The sequence below is a fragment of the Mustelus asterias genome, chromosome 14 (assembly GCF_964213995.1).
Source record: "Mustelus asterias chromosome 14, sMusAst1.hap1.1, whole genome shotgun sequence".
Lineage (NCBI taxonomy): Eukaryota > Metazoa > Chordata > Chondrichthyes > Carcharhiniformes > Triakidae > Mustelus > Mustelus asterias.
Genome location: NC_135814.1, coordinates 46021394 through 46035066, shown reverse-complemented (window position 1 = coordinate 46035066; position 13673 = coordinate 46021394). Strand labels below are relative to the sequence as shown.

The 13673-nt window shown below is 44.5% G+C and overlaps 1 protein-coding gene across 6 annotated transcripts in view; it reads right to left on the bottom strand.

Moving 5' to 3' along the window:
- LOC144503644 (activin receptor type-1-like) overlaps positions 1–13673 on the bottom strand; it is a 93214-nt gene that overhangs the window by 35873 nt on the left and 43668 nt on the right. For all 6 annotated transcript variants that reach the window (XM_078228323.1, XM_078228325.1, XM_078228324.1 and 3 more), the window contains 3 exons: positions 11877–12140; positions 4853–5070; positions 1378–1477 (listed from right to left, as the gene is read on the bottom strand). In XM_078228323.1, coding sequence (XP_078084449.1) covers positions 1378–1477; positions 4853–5070; positions 11877–12140 — 582 coding nt within the window. The remainder of the gene's footprint in view (positions 1–1377; positions 1478–4852; positions 5071–11876; positions 12141–13673) is intronic.

The window sequence follows — 13673 nt, the reverse complement described above, 5'->3', positions numbered from 1 at the left end:
AACAGACAATTGGAGAAATGCAGGTTAATGAAGGAAAGCCCAGCATAGATTTGTTGAGGGAAAAATCATGTTAACTAACCTGCTTATGTTTTTTGATGATGTAACAGAAAAGGTAGATGAGGCTAATGATGCTGAGGTGGTGTACACGGCCTTCCAGGAGGCATTCGATACAAGTGCCATGTAACAACTTGGGAGGTAAAGTCATAGCTCATGGAATAAAAGAAGAAGTAGGAACATGGATACGAACTTGTCCAAGTGGCAAGAAACAGAGAATAGTGCTTACTGGATGTTTTTCAGACTGGAGGAAGGCCCACCGAGACAAAATCCAGCATTCCATTAGCCCTTAGATTGATTTTCTGTACCCATTTATTAGCTTTTAGTGACCTGTTATCATTGATTCCCCAATCTCTTTGCTTCCCCCACAATTTTCAGCATTAAAGGAAAAAAATAGGCTTTCTCAGATCTAAACTTCACCTCCCATAGATCAGCAAGGTAGTCAACACCTTTCCCCAAAGGTAAGAGAGTCTAAAACTAGAGGGCACAGGTTTAAGGTGAGAGGGGAGAGATACAAAAGGGTCCAGAGGGGCAAATCTTTCACACAGAGGGTGATGAGTGTCTGGAACAAGCTGCCAGAGGTAGTAGAGGTGTGTACAATTTTGTCCTTTAAAAAGCATTTAGACAGTTACATGGGTATAGAGGGATACGGGCCAAATGCGGGCAATTGGGACTAGCTTAGTGGTTTAAAAAAAATTGCGGCATGGACAAGTTGGGCCGAAGGGCCTGTTTCCATGCTGTAAACCTCTGACTTCTTACACTGAACTCCATTTGCCACAGTTTTGTCCATTCACTTAACCTGTTGATGCCCCTTTGCAACGTCACACTCCCATCCACACAACTTGCTGTAAATTTGGATAAGACAATATAAAGGGAGGCAAGATAATCAAGTTAAAAACACTTTAATTTTCTCCGGCTTTCTAAATCTGTCTCCCCCACTCCCACCTGACACACACATCATGCAGTAGATCGAACATAAAAAGTATAGCTACATGCTACTTAGAGACCAACAACAAACTTACTAACTTGTAGAATTCAATTGTCTGAGAAACAGCTCCCGATTTTCAAGATCAAAGTTTATAAAGTCCAAAAGCAAATTGGAGCACCAAATACACCCTGAAGAATAATTATTTATAGTGTCATCTTCAGAGTGCATCACTTTCTACAGGGGGGACGGGGGTTGAAAAAGGAAAGAAAAGCTAAGTTATGCCAGTCTATTTTTTCCACCTTTGCCCTTTCCCAGAAAAAGGAGTGATAAAGCCACACACCTTGGATACAGAATGAAAACTTACTCATCTCATTGTGACCTTCATTATGACTCACCTACACATTCCACAAGGGTAATCTGCCGAGCCACTGTTCTCTGTATGAGGAAAGGAAGACCCGATCCACTGCCTGATGTGCAGGAGTGATCCAACAGATCCTGGGAGGAGAAGAAATCATAGAATCATAGAATACCTACAGTGCAGAAAGAGGCCATTCGGCCCATCAAGTCTGCACCGAGCCCAATCCCACCCAGGCCTTATCCCCATAACCCCACCTATTTACCCGAGCTAATCCCTGACACTAAGGGTCAATTTAGTGTGGCCATTCAACCTAATCTGCACATCTCTGGACTGTGGGAGGAAACCGGAGCACCCGGAGGAAACCCTCGCAGACACGGGGAGAACGTGCAGACTCCACACAGACAGTCACCTGAGGCCGGAATCGAATCTGGGTCCCTGGCGCTGTGAGGCAGCTGTGCTAACCACTGTGCCACAAATGATCTGACAAAATGAACTGAAATTATTTGTTTATGGGGGGAAAAACGCTTTTAAAATCTGAAGAATTAAAAAGAAAGCAAGATATTTTGCTTTGTGATCTCATCTAATTATGTCCTTTGAACACAAAACTGTTGCGCTAGGTGCCTTTCTATCTCTCTCTGATCAGCTATCAACGTACAAGGTTCTGGCAAGACCCTGCTGCCTCAGGTCACATGTACCAGGCGTGAACATTGTCCTATTAGCAAGGTAGATTTTAAAAATGGGGAGGTGGTGGCATCACGGTATTGTCACTGGATTAGTAATCCGGAGACCCAGAGCAAGATCTAGTGACCCGGGTTCAAAACCCACCATGGCAGATGGTGAAATTTTTTTTTAAAGTCTGGAATCAAAAATCTCGCAATGACCATGAAACCATTGTCAAAGAGCAAAGAACAAAGAACAGTACAGCACAGGAAACAGGCCCTTCGGCCCTCCAAGCCTGTGCCGCTCCTTGGTCCAACTAGACCAATCGTTTGTATCCCTCCATTCCCAGGCTGCTCATGTGACTATCCAGGTAAGTCTTAAACAATGTCAGCGTGCCTGCCTCCACCACCCTACCTGGCAGCGCATTCCAGGCCCCCACCACCCTCTGTGTAAAAAAACGTCCCTCTGATGTCTGAGTTATACTTCGCCCCTCTCAGCTTGAGCCCGTGACCCCTCGTGATCGTCACCTCCGACCTGGGAAAAAGCTTCCCACTGTTCACCCTATCTATACCCTTCATAATCTTGTATACCTCTATTAGATCTCCCCTCATTCTCCGTCTTTCCAAGGAGAACAACCCCAGTCTACCCAATCTCTCCTCATAGCTAAGACCCTCCATACCAGGCAACATCCTGGTAAACCTTCTCTGCACTCTCTCCAATGCCTCCACGTCCTTCTGGTAGTGCGGCGACCAGAACTGGACGCAGTACTCCAAATGTGGCCTAACCAGCGTTCTATACAGCTGCATCATCAGACTCCAGCTTTTATACTCTATACCCCGTCCTATAAAGGCAAGCATACCATATGCCTTCTTCACCACCTTCTCCACCTGTGTTGCCACCTTCAAGGATTTGTGGACTTGCACACCTAGATCCCTCTGTGTTTCTATACTCCTGATGACTCTGCCATTTATTGTATAACTCCTCCCTACATTATTTCTTCCAAAATGCATCACTTCGCATTTATCCGGATTAAATTCCATCTGCCACCTCTCCGCCCAATTTTCCAGCCTATCTATATCCTGCTGTATTGCCCGACAATGCTCTTCGCTATCCGCAATTGCAGCCATCTTCGTGTCATCCGCAAACTTGCTGATTACACCAGTTACACCTTCTTCCAAATCATTTATATATATCACAAATAGCAGAGGTCCCAGTACAGAGCCCTGCGGAACACCACTGGTCACAGACCTCCAGCCGGAAAAAGACCCTTCGACCACTACCCTCTGTCTCCTATGGCCAAGCCAGTTCTCCACCCATCGAGCCACTTCTCCTTGTATCCCATGAGCCTTAACCTTCTTAACCAACCTGCATGTGGGACTTTGTCAAATGCCTTACTGAAATCCATGTAGACGACATCCACGGCCCTTCCTTCATCAACCGTTTTTGTCACTTCCTCAAAAAACTCCACCAAATTTGTAAGGCACGACCTCCCTCTTACAAAACCATCCTGTCTGTCACTAATGAGATTGTTCCGTTCTAAATGCACATACATCCTGTCTCTAAGAATCCTCTCCAACAACTTCCCTACCACGGACGTCAAGCTCACCGGCCTATAATTTCCTGGGTTATCCCTGCTACCCTTCTTAAACAACGGGACCACATTCGCTATCCTCCAATCCTCAGGGACCTCACCCGTGTCCAAAGAAGCGACAAAGATTTCCGTCAGAGGCCCAGCAATTTCACCTCTCGTCTCCCTGAGCAGTCGAGGATAGATGCCATCAGGCCCTGGGGCTTTGTCAGTTTTAATGTTCCCTAAAAAACCTAACACTTCCTCTCTTGTAATGGAGATTTTCTCTAACGGGTCAACACCTCCCTCCGAGACACTCCCGATTAACACGCCCCTCTCCTTCGTGAATACCGATGCAAAGTATTCATTTAGGATCTCCCCTATTCCCTTGGGTTCTAAGCATAATTCCCCTCCTTTGTCCCTGAGAGGTCCGATTTTCTCCCTGACAACTCTTTTGTTCCTAACGTATGAATAGAATGCCTTAGGATTCTCCTTAATCCTGCCTGCCAAGAACATCTCGTGACCTCTTTTTGCCCAATTGTCATAAAAAAAACCATCTGGTTCACTAGTGTTCTTTAGGGAAGGAAATCTGCCATCCTTGCCCGGTCTGGCCTACATGTGATTCCAGGTCCACAACAATGTGGTTGACTCTTTAAAAAAAAAAAAATGCCCTCTGAAATGGGGCAGTGAGGGATGGGTAATAAATGCTGGCTCAGCCAGCAACACCCACTTCCCATGAATGAATTTAAAAAAACCTGAAACTTCTGCATGTCAAAATGGCCCTACAGGTTTTCCAATGCATATTCACACCATAATATACATAATAGGTCTTCGATTAAAAGCTTGACAAAAGTGGATGGGTGGCACAACTTACGAATGTACATTAAACATTCTGGCTCTGATAGGACATGAACTGTACTCCAGGGCATCGAGTCCACTCGTAATTATACCATACTAAGTCCTAATCTTTTAAAAAGCAAACGGCATGCATATCTTTTTTATTTGGGGGGTTGTGAAGAGATCAAAGGGGACTCTAACCTATTTCCAAGAACAGAGAAGAACGACTGTCGCTTTTATTTTTGCAAGTACACATTTAGAAAATGCAAAAGGTAGACTAAGATACCAAAGCTTTAGATTTTTTAATTCTGGCCAGCTTTCAAAATAATGTGGCCAAAACTAGACAACTTACTTCATATCAAAAAAAAATGACATGGTGCGATACTGCGTTTGACAGTCAAAAAAAAACTAATGATAAAGAACAAATAAATAGATGAACAATCCTTACTGCTAATGTGCTGTCTCCAACGTTCGAGGCAATTAGTCCATCAATAGCACCGTACTCAACCTCTCGAGCATTTAGTCTTTGCATCTGATTTTGGTGGAACTTCCGCAATATCAGCACCGTTACCATGGACACGATGATCAGTACAATTACTGGAGCGATAACAACAATAGCCAGGGTTCTTACACTGTAACCCAATGCTGTTTCTTGCTTTGAATTTTCTTTGGAATGAAAGGAAGGACATTATGAAAAATGTATCAAGTGTTTATTTACATACTAAACTTCAAAAGCTCAAATCTCCACAATGTTTTATGGATATTTAATTAATATTTTGAAGTATTTACATGTGAAGATGATTAAAGGTGGAAGTTAAAGAGGATGCAAAGACATATCCTTTTAGAAAGCAGCAATGATTTTCCTATCAGTCACCCTATTCAAATCAAAGCAAAAAACTGTTGGAAATCTGAAATAAAATGCTGGATATACTCAGCAGGTCTGGCAGCAACTGTGGAGAGAGAAACAGAGTTAATTTTTCGACTACATGTGACCCTTCTACAGACTTGGAGAGAGATAAAAATTGGAAGCAAAAATCAATAATTTTTTTCCAGGTCCAGATGAGAGCATGAAGCCGTACCGATTAGTCATTGATGTAATGGAAAAAGAGTTGTGGAAGTGGGTCTGAGTAGGACAATGAGTGTCCCACATTGCCCACAAAAAGGCAGCATAACTGGGGCCCAAGTTAAAAGAGAAATTATTTAGTGACAGATCAAGTTCAGCCAGGTGGAGGAGAGTGATGGCAGAGAGTGATGACAGTTGGAGACTGTTCAGGCCTCTCCTCAACGAAGAGGCAGAGAGCCCCGAGATCCTCTTGGTGGGAGATGAAGGTGTAGAAGAATTGGAGATCCATCGGATGTTTTTATTTAACCTTATTCAATTACTCTATGGCCCATGGATTCTGTAAAATGTTTGAATTGCTGAGAAAAAAAAAAACACACATTCAGAAAAGAACTTCTTGAAAAGAACTGTTCCTACAATCCTATAGTAATTATAGTGATTAGTGACAGGGGCTTTAACCACTTCACATCTAAAGTTTGTCCAAATAAATATGCATACATTGACAAAGAGATCACAGAAAAACCAAATTACATCCACACTAAAATTGCCAAGCAAGCAGAATAAACCACAGTTGTCAAAACAGAACCCACTGTTGAGCTAAAGTATTTGAATGTCTTGGAACTCAGCCAAGCATTCATAATGCTGTCTGGCCATCTGTATCCCCTAAAACAGTTGCCAGGTGAATGCTTGACTGATCCTATATTTGCCCTGTCTATTTGAAAGCAAAACACTGCTGTTCCTACAACCTATATAAATTTGTCAAAGAAGATTTCTGAATGAGTCTTTTCTTCCCTTCAGTATTTCAACACTTGCCACTGTTATTACATGGGGAACTATCAACCACTAGTCATGAAGAAACCCGACTCCACAAAAATTGCTGGGTGCTAGGAGATGCCTACCCTGGTGATGAAGCCAGCCAGGTTGGACTGTAGGGTGTGGGCTCACTACATTCACCCTTATGTCCCCATTAGCACCGAGAATGGGGCGCCGGGAAGCCAGGCGCCCCAGAATTTGGTCCCACCCTCCATTTTTAAATGGTCCCAGAGTTGGCCTGATTCTGTGAAAAACTGGGCCGTCTCAAAATCTCACAGCTATTATTGGGTGGGGTTCAATGGAGGTGCAGAATCAATTTTCGAATAAAAATCAATTATTAGGACTTGTTGCGAGGGATGTATGGGAAGCCTAATTAATTGAATTTCTGTATGGCTTTACCTTTACTTCGGGCAGCAAAGAAATGAAGGATGGTGATAGCAAATACTGATGACAGTATGGCAGTGCCTGAGAATTTATCCCATCAATAACTTGTCCAAAGGGATTCAGAAAATCTGGAATTTGATAGCAATCACCAGATACACCAAATTGAAGTACTGATTTACTGAAGAATTATGCAGAAGTGTGAGTAAAGCTGTGTCAGTTCATGATGATAAAAAGTCCCTTGAGGCTTGGCCCAGTTAATAAGTGTCATAACGGCTGCATATTAATTACTCCACATCATCATTGCCACTTAACCATACATTTTAATTTTTATATTTTAATGATTAGAGGGACTGTGGCAACCTGCAGATATTGTATAAATCAGGGATGAAAAATTACTAATCTATAATAATGTTATTTCTGGGCGAAATTTCCATGAAAAATGACCATATAATTAAAGTTACACATCTAAAATAAAATGAGGACGTCAGGCAAAAATCAAGAAAGGGAAAGGTTCTCTCACAAGGCCTGGAATCAAGTCAGGGAAGCTGCTTCAAATCCCTTTAAAATGAGGAGCTGTCCTTCTGCAACATATCCAGTGAATTGAACTGGACATTTCACTGTCTCAGATCTTTATCACATTGGAATACCTATACAAGGTCGGTCATATTAATCCAACACCTAAATAAGCAGGGAATAGTCTTGGGTCTTCATTCCTCATTTGTCAGATTGCTAAAGTCAGCAAAATTTAAATTACAAACCCGAAAGACTGCAGAGACAAAGGAGAATTAGGGAACAACCTTAGAAATAGACTATCTCCATTACAAAAATACATCGCCACAAAATACATCACCCTATTGCTCACCTGTCGATAAAATCATAAGATTATAGATTAAGAGAAATTTAACTCTTAGTTGGTACCCATGCTAAAGGTACGGGGAAACAAGGTAGTTGAAAAGCCAACAGATGTGTGAAAATCCTCCAGTTACCAGAATCAGCAACTTTAACATAAGACACAGAGCAATCAGTGTGTAGTGAGAAACCACATTTCCTGTAGCTGGACTCGAGGGTAGTCTAAAGTCTGACAAACTGGTGGAATAGAAATAAAATCATCCACAAGCGTTGCCTGGAGCAATGTCATAAAACTACAGATAAGCAGTCAGTCCGTTACTAGACCAAGAGTCACCAGTGCCGAGAACAGGCCATGCCAAAGCCACACCTCCAAATCCAAGAACCAAAACATGCATTTCAATATTCTGGAACTAGCCAAAATGTTTGCACAGAATACCAGCAGAGCAGCTTCAAATATCTAAGAAACTCTAGCGACATTTCCTCACAGATAACATTACCTGAAGCACTGTCCATTCAAAAACTTTGCAGCAGTGATTTTTAAAGATATTAGCAAAATGTAAAATCATAGAAAGAAATCATAGAATCATAGAAACCCTACAGTGCAGGAAGAGGCCATTCAGCCCATCGAGTCTGCACCGACCACAATCCCACCCAGGCCCTACCCCCATATCCCTACGTATTTTACCCGCTAATCCCTCTAATCTACGCATCCCAGGACACTAAGGGGCAATTTTTAGCATGGCCAATCAACCTAACCCGCACATCTTTGGACTATGGGAGGAAACCCACACAGACACGAGGAGAATGTGCAAACTCCACACAAACAGTGACCCGAGCCAGGAATCGAACCCAGGTCCCTGGAGCTGTGAAGCAGCAGTGCTAACCACTGTGCTACCGTGCCGCCCAAAATATCTTTGCCTGGGATCTAAAAGCAATTACATGCACAAGGATGTCAGAGGTAACCTAATACATAAAAATATCTGTCGTCATTCCAAAACTCAAAGCATCAACTGCAGCCAATGCCTCAGCTACCCTGTGCATGCTGTTGGCACCCAGCATCTGGGTTGACTCCCTTCTTTGCCAAATATGTCTGACCTGCAGGCTTGAATAAACTAGAATTTCATTCATTTCAGAATTGCAAAGGCCCCGTCTTTGGCCCCTTACAATTTCTCACCCTTACTACCATTTTGTTCCCCTTCTTCAGCCACTGCCTCAAGCTGCCCCAGGTTGTTGGTAACTTGTGTCCTATTTGACTCCAAGTTGTGCTTCTCACCCTCTACATCATCGAGACTGTAAGCTGCCACTTCAATCCCATTTCACCTGCAGCCAACAACATTCAACCATATCTTGCGTCCCTTTGGACATGGGTAATCCAGTGCCCTCCTCACCTGTCTCTTATTCACTATCCTTCATAAACTTCAACTCATCCAAATCAATATCCTATCCCACACAATAGCGTGAGCTAATGTGCTCATGAGCTAAAGGGTGGCACAGTGGTTAGCACTGCTGCCTTACAGCGCCAGGGACCCGAGTTCAATTTCAGCCTTGGATGTCTGTGTGGAGTTTGCACATTCTCCCCGTGTCTGTGTGGGTTTCCTCCGGGTGCTCCAGTTTCCTCCCACAGTCACAAAGATGTGCGGGTTAGGTTGATTGGCCATGATAAATTGTCCCCTAGTGTCAGGGAGATTAGGAGGGTAAATATGTGGGGTTACGGGGATAGGGCCTGGGTGGGATTGTTGTCGGTGCAGGCTCGATGGGCCGGATGACCTCCTGCACTGTAGAGATTTTATGATTCTTTTCTATGAGCTTCTGCTCCCCCAAAACTTCAAATTGAAAATTCTCATCCTTGTGCTGAAATGCCTTTGCAGCCTGACCCCCCCCTCCCTACATCTGTAACCCCTCCTCCAGCTTTCCAACCTCTTGACTCAATTTAATGGGGGAAAATTAATGCAATAAAGGTAAAACATTAATGTCCAAAAAAGTGAAATCAAAAGTTGACAATGGTATTAGTCTGTAAACTCTGTGGTTTAATATGAAGGATGTTAGGAGCATATATAAACATCAACAGGTTATTCAGATCAAACCATTGAACCCGGCAAACATTTAAACCACACACATTAAACCTAGCCTGCTGATCTAGGTATTCATGGATTATCTGGGGGGAAAAATACAATTGCCAAGTGATTAAAACAGTGAGAATCTGAGCAGGGTCTATAAAACTGGCAGAAATGGTACAAGGACATCACATTTTCCCCACTAGTGATCAGTAGAGATTAATGGATCAGGTTTAAACAGAAGCTGCATCTCTAGAAACAGATGAGGTAAAAGGGGGAAGGAACAACGTGGATATTAATCTTCTGAACAATTCACCAAATTGACAACACAATTGATAGCAAGTGTGAAAAGCACTTGTTTTGATCAAAAGCAGCTGGATGACTCTTGGTATCCTGAGTCTAGTCTCTTAAAGCTAGAAAGGATACGGGTGAATTTTTCTGATATTTACTCTATCAGCTTTCTCTGATTTTCTCGCCAGACAATACAACACTTGGAGTTTTAAAAATGCTGTAGGTATCTTTGGCGCCGTCGCTCTGGCTGGGCAGGGCATGATAGAGCAAGCAACGGCGGCTCCACAGAGATTGGGACGCCTCAGTCTGCTCAAATGAATTCCCCGCCACCCCCACACACACTGGGGCAAACCACCCCCCACCCCACCCCCCCACCCTGAAGCAAATCCCCCACACATACACACACTGGGGCAAACCCTCCCTCCCCAATACCTGCTCTGCCAGGGGCAGTGCTTGGGAGGGTCAAAGACGGCAGTATCACTGCACTGTCTGGGCAAGTTTTCCCCCCCCCCCCCCCCAGGGGCTATACTTAACTGTTTGTGTCCTGGCAGGTCCCGTTCAACTGCTTCACGTTTTTAAATACCTGTTATAAACCTCGCCAACACCACAACAATGCTAAATGTGGAGGGAACATAAGGTGGGGAAGTCTGCTAATCATATTAAAATGTATTAATATGAGATTCCAGCACTTTCTGGGGCAGCACGGTGGCACAGTGATTAGCACTGCTGTCTCACAGCGCCAGGGACCCGGGTTTAATTCCCAGCTTGAGTCACTGTCTATGTGGAGTCTGCACGTTTTCCCTGTGTCTGCGTGGGTTTCCTCCGGATGCTCCGATTTCCTCCCACAGTCCGAAAGACGTGCTGGTTAGGTGCATTGGCCATGCTAAATTCTCTGTGTACCCGAACGGGCGCCGGAGAGTGGCGACTTGGGGATTTTCACAGTAACTTTGTTGTAGTGTTAATGTAAGCCTACTTGTGACTAATAAATAAACTTTAACTTTTAAAAATACAATTAGCGGGCCTGGGACTGAAGTCTCCGTGTACGCTAGCATGTCCGGCCCCCCCGCCAGAGCATTTCAATCCAGCGGGAATTACACTAGCTCCCAACTTTCAGGGAGCTTGCGGCCTGACCCCGCTGAAATGAAGGGGGGGACAATTGTGGTCCCCCAGGGGGTCGGGCGGCAATGGGGTGGTGCCCCTGGGCATTGGCACCTTGGCAGTGCCAGCCAATATCCCTGGCACTGCCCAAGGGGCAAAGTGCCAATGCCCAGGGGACACCTTGGCACTGCCCATCGGGCATGGGGCAGGGCCTAATAGGGGCATAGCCTGATTTGGAGGGGGGGGGGTTCCATTGCCACTCTGCATTTTGGGATCGAGCAGAGGGAGGGGGCTGGCCAAGGCTGGCCCGGGAATGGATGGGAGGCCAATGATCGAGCTTGCCAGCAATTGGGAGGCCGGCAGACAGGGCCCACTGCACATGCGCCAATCTCGGCGCTGACAGATCAGCACATGCGCAGTGGCCCTCTCAGCGCTATGCTGCCAGCCTCCTGGATGGCAGCATAGCCATCCCTACAGTGCAGAAGGAGGCCATTTGGCCCATCGAGTCTGCACCAACCACAATCCCAGACCCTATTCCCGTAACCCCACATATTTACCCTGCAAATCCCCTGACACTAAGGGGCCATTTAGAATGGCCAATCAACCTAACACCGACCTACCTATCTAATCCTATTTAATAGCACCTAATCCATAGCCTTGAATGTTATGTCGTGTCAAGTGCCCACTGATTTTTGAACTGATTTCACGCTAGTGCATTCTGCAATGCAGAGAGTGTGGGAGATTCTTCTCTGAACTCCCACTGAAAAAACTAACGTGATTTACTCCAGTTTTCACACGACTTCAACACTTAGAATGTTTTTGGGAGAATTCCGCCCCAGATGTCTGCCAATGCAGAGAGTTGGAAACTATGCAATTCAATCACGGTTTATTGCTAGACTCCAGTATTTATAATTGAGTTTTACCTTTGGGTGGAAGTTGAGCTGTAATGTTCATATTACACAAATTGCCATGACAACATTCTACTGTCTGGTCCGCTGATGGAGGAGTCTTGCATGTCAGCTTACTCTGTTCATACACCTGGAAGCAACCTTTCTGATAAACTCGATGGCCGTCATTTATGCTCAGCGAAGCAAAGCATTGCTGCCCCACACACTGGTCCTCTCCTCCACAAAACATTCCTTCACAAACACACTTATAGAGGCCTGCATTTAATTTCCGCTCCTCATCTGCAAAAACAAGATTCAAAAGTAAGTTCAGCCATTGGAGAAAATTAAGTAGTCAGCCAATTAAGCCCATGACAAGGTGCAAATATAATAAACTAAAGATTGTGCTAACACAAGATGTACCAAAACTCAATTTGACTGTCACTGTGTATCCTTCACACAAGAGTTCCAAATGTTTCAAATTTCAGAACTACAATACTTATTAGGTTAACTCACAGAATCTCAGAGTCCCATCGGCTCACCGAGTCTACATTGACAATTGAGAAACAACTGACCCAACTACCCAATCCCATTTACAAGCACTTGGACCATAGCCTTGAATGCTATGTCGTGTCAAGTGCTCATCCAGTTACTTCATAGCATCCCTATAGTGCAGAAGGAGGCCATTTGGCCCATCAAGTCTGCACCAACCACAATCCCACCCAAACCCTATTCCCGTAACCCCACATATTTACCCTGCTAATCCTCTGACACTAAGGGGCAATTTAGCATGGCCAATCTACCTAACCCACACATCTTTGGACTCTGGGAGGAAACCGGAGCACCCAGAGGAAATCCACGCAGACATGGGGAGAATGTGCCAACTCCACACAGACAGTGACCCGAGGCCAGAATTGAACCCGGGTCCCTGGCGCTGTGAGGCAGCACTGCTAACCATTGTGCCACCGTGCCACCTAAACTCTTTGAAGGATGCAAGGCAACCCACCTCTGCCACCCTCCCAGGCTGCACATTCCAGTCACCACCTTACTGAAGTAATGCTTTCAGTCAATGTAATATATTTAAAATACAAACAATAAACACCATGTTTCAGCATTTTTAATTTTGTTCTTTGTTACTTCATTTGACACAAGCCCACCTTTTCTAGTACAAAACACTAATCAAAATCATTTTAGCGATCTTAATCTTTAGCCAGTCACAGATGTAAACTTGACCTCCCCACTCCCTATCTACAGTTAAAGTAGCACGTGGATGGAGGAAGTAAAAAATGTTGACGAGTCTACAATTTAATTGAATGATGCAAAAAACTCACCACATTCAGGAGGCCAGAAGTGGCAGAACACAGATTAGGGTTGGGCAGCTGGAGAAGATTAGAGACCAGGAGTGATTTGAAAACAAGGAAGACAAGGTTTACAAATAAAGTTATTTCTTAACCAGGAGCCAATGTAGGTCAGAGTAGAGGAATGTTGGATGAACAGGACTTGGAGCAAGCTCGAATGCAGACAGCAGAGTTTTAAATGGCTTCATGTTTACTGGGCTAGAATTTGGGAGGCCAGTGTGGGGAAACAGTCAAGCATGGAGGTAAAAAGGCACGGATGAAGATTTCGGAAGCAGGTAAGCTGAGACAGAGGCGAAGTTACAGAGATGAAAATAAGCAGCGGTAGCCATGGTGTGTGAGGTGTGGTTGAATATGACACCAGGGCTGCCGACAGTCTATTTCGCCCTTAGCTTCCAGGAAGAGGAGTGGAGTCAGTGACCATGGTGCAGGGTCTGTGTCAGGGACAAAAGACAACAGCTTTGTCTTCCCAATGTTGTGT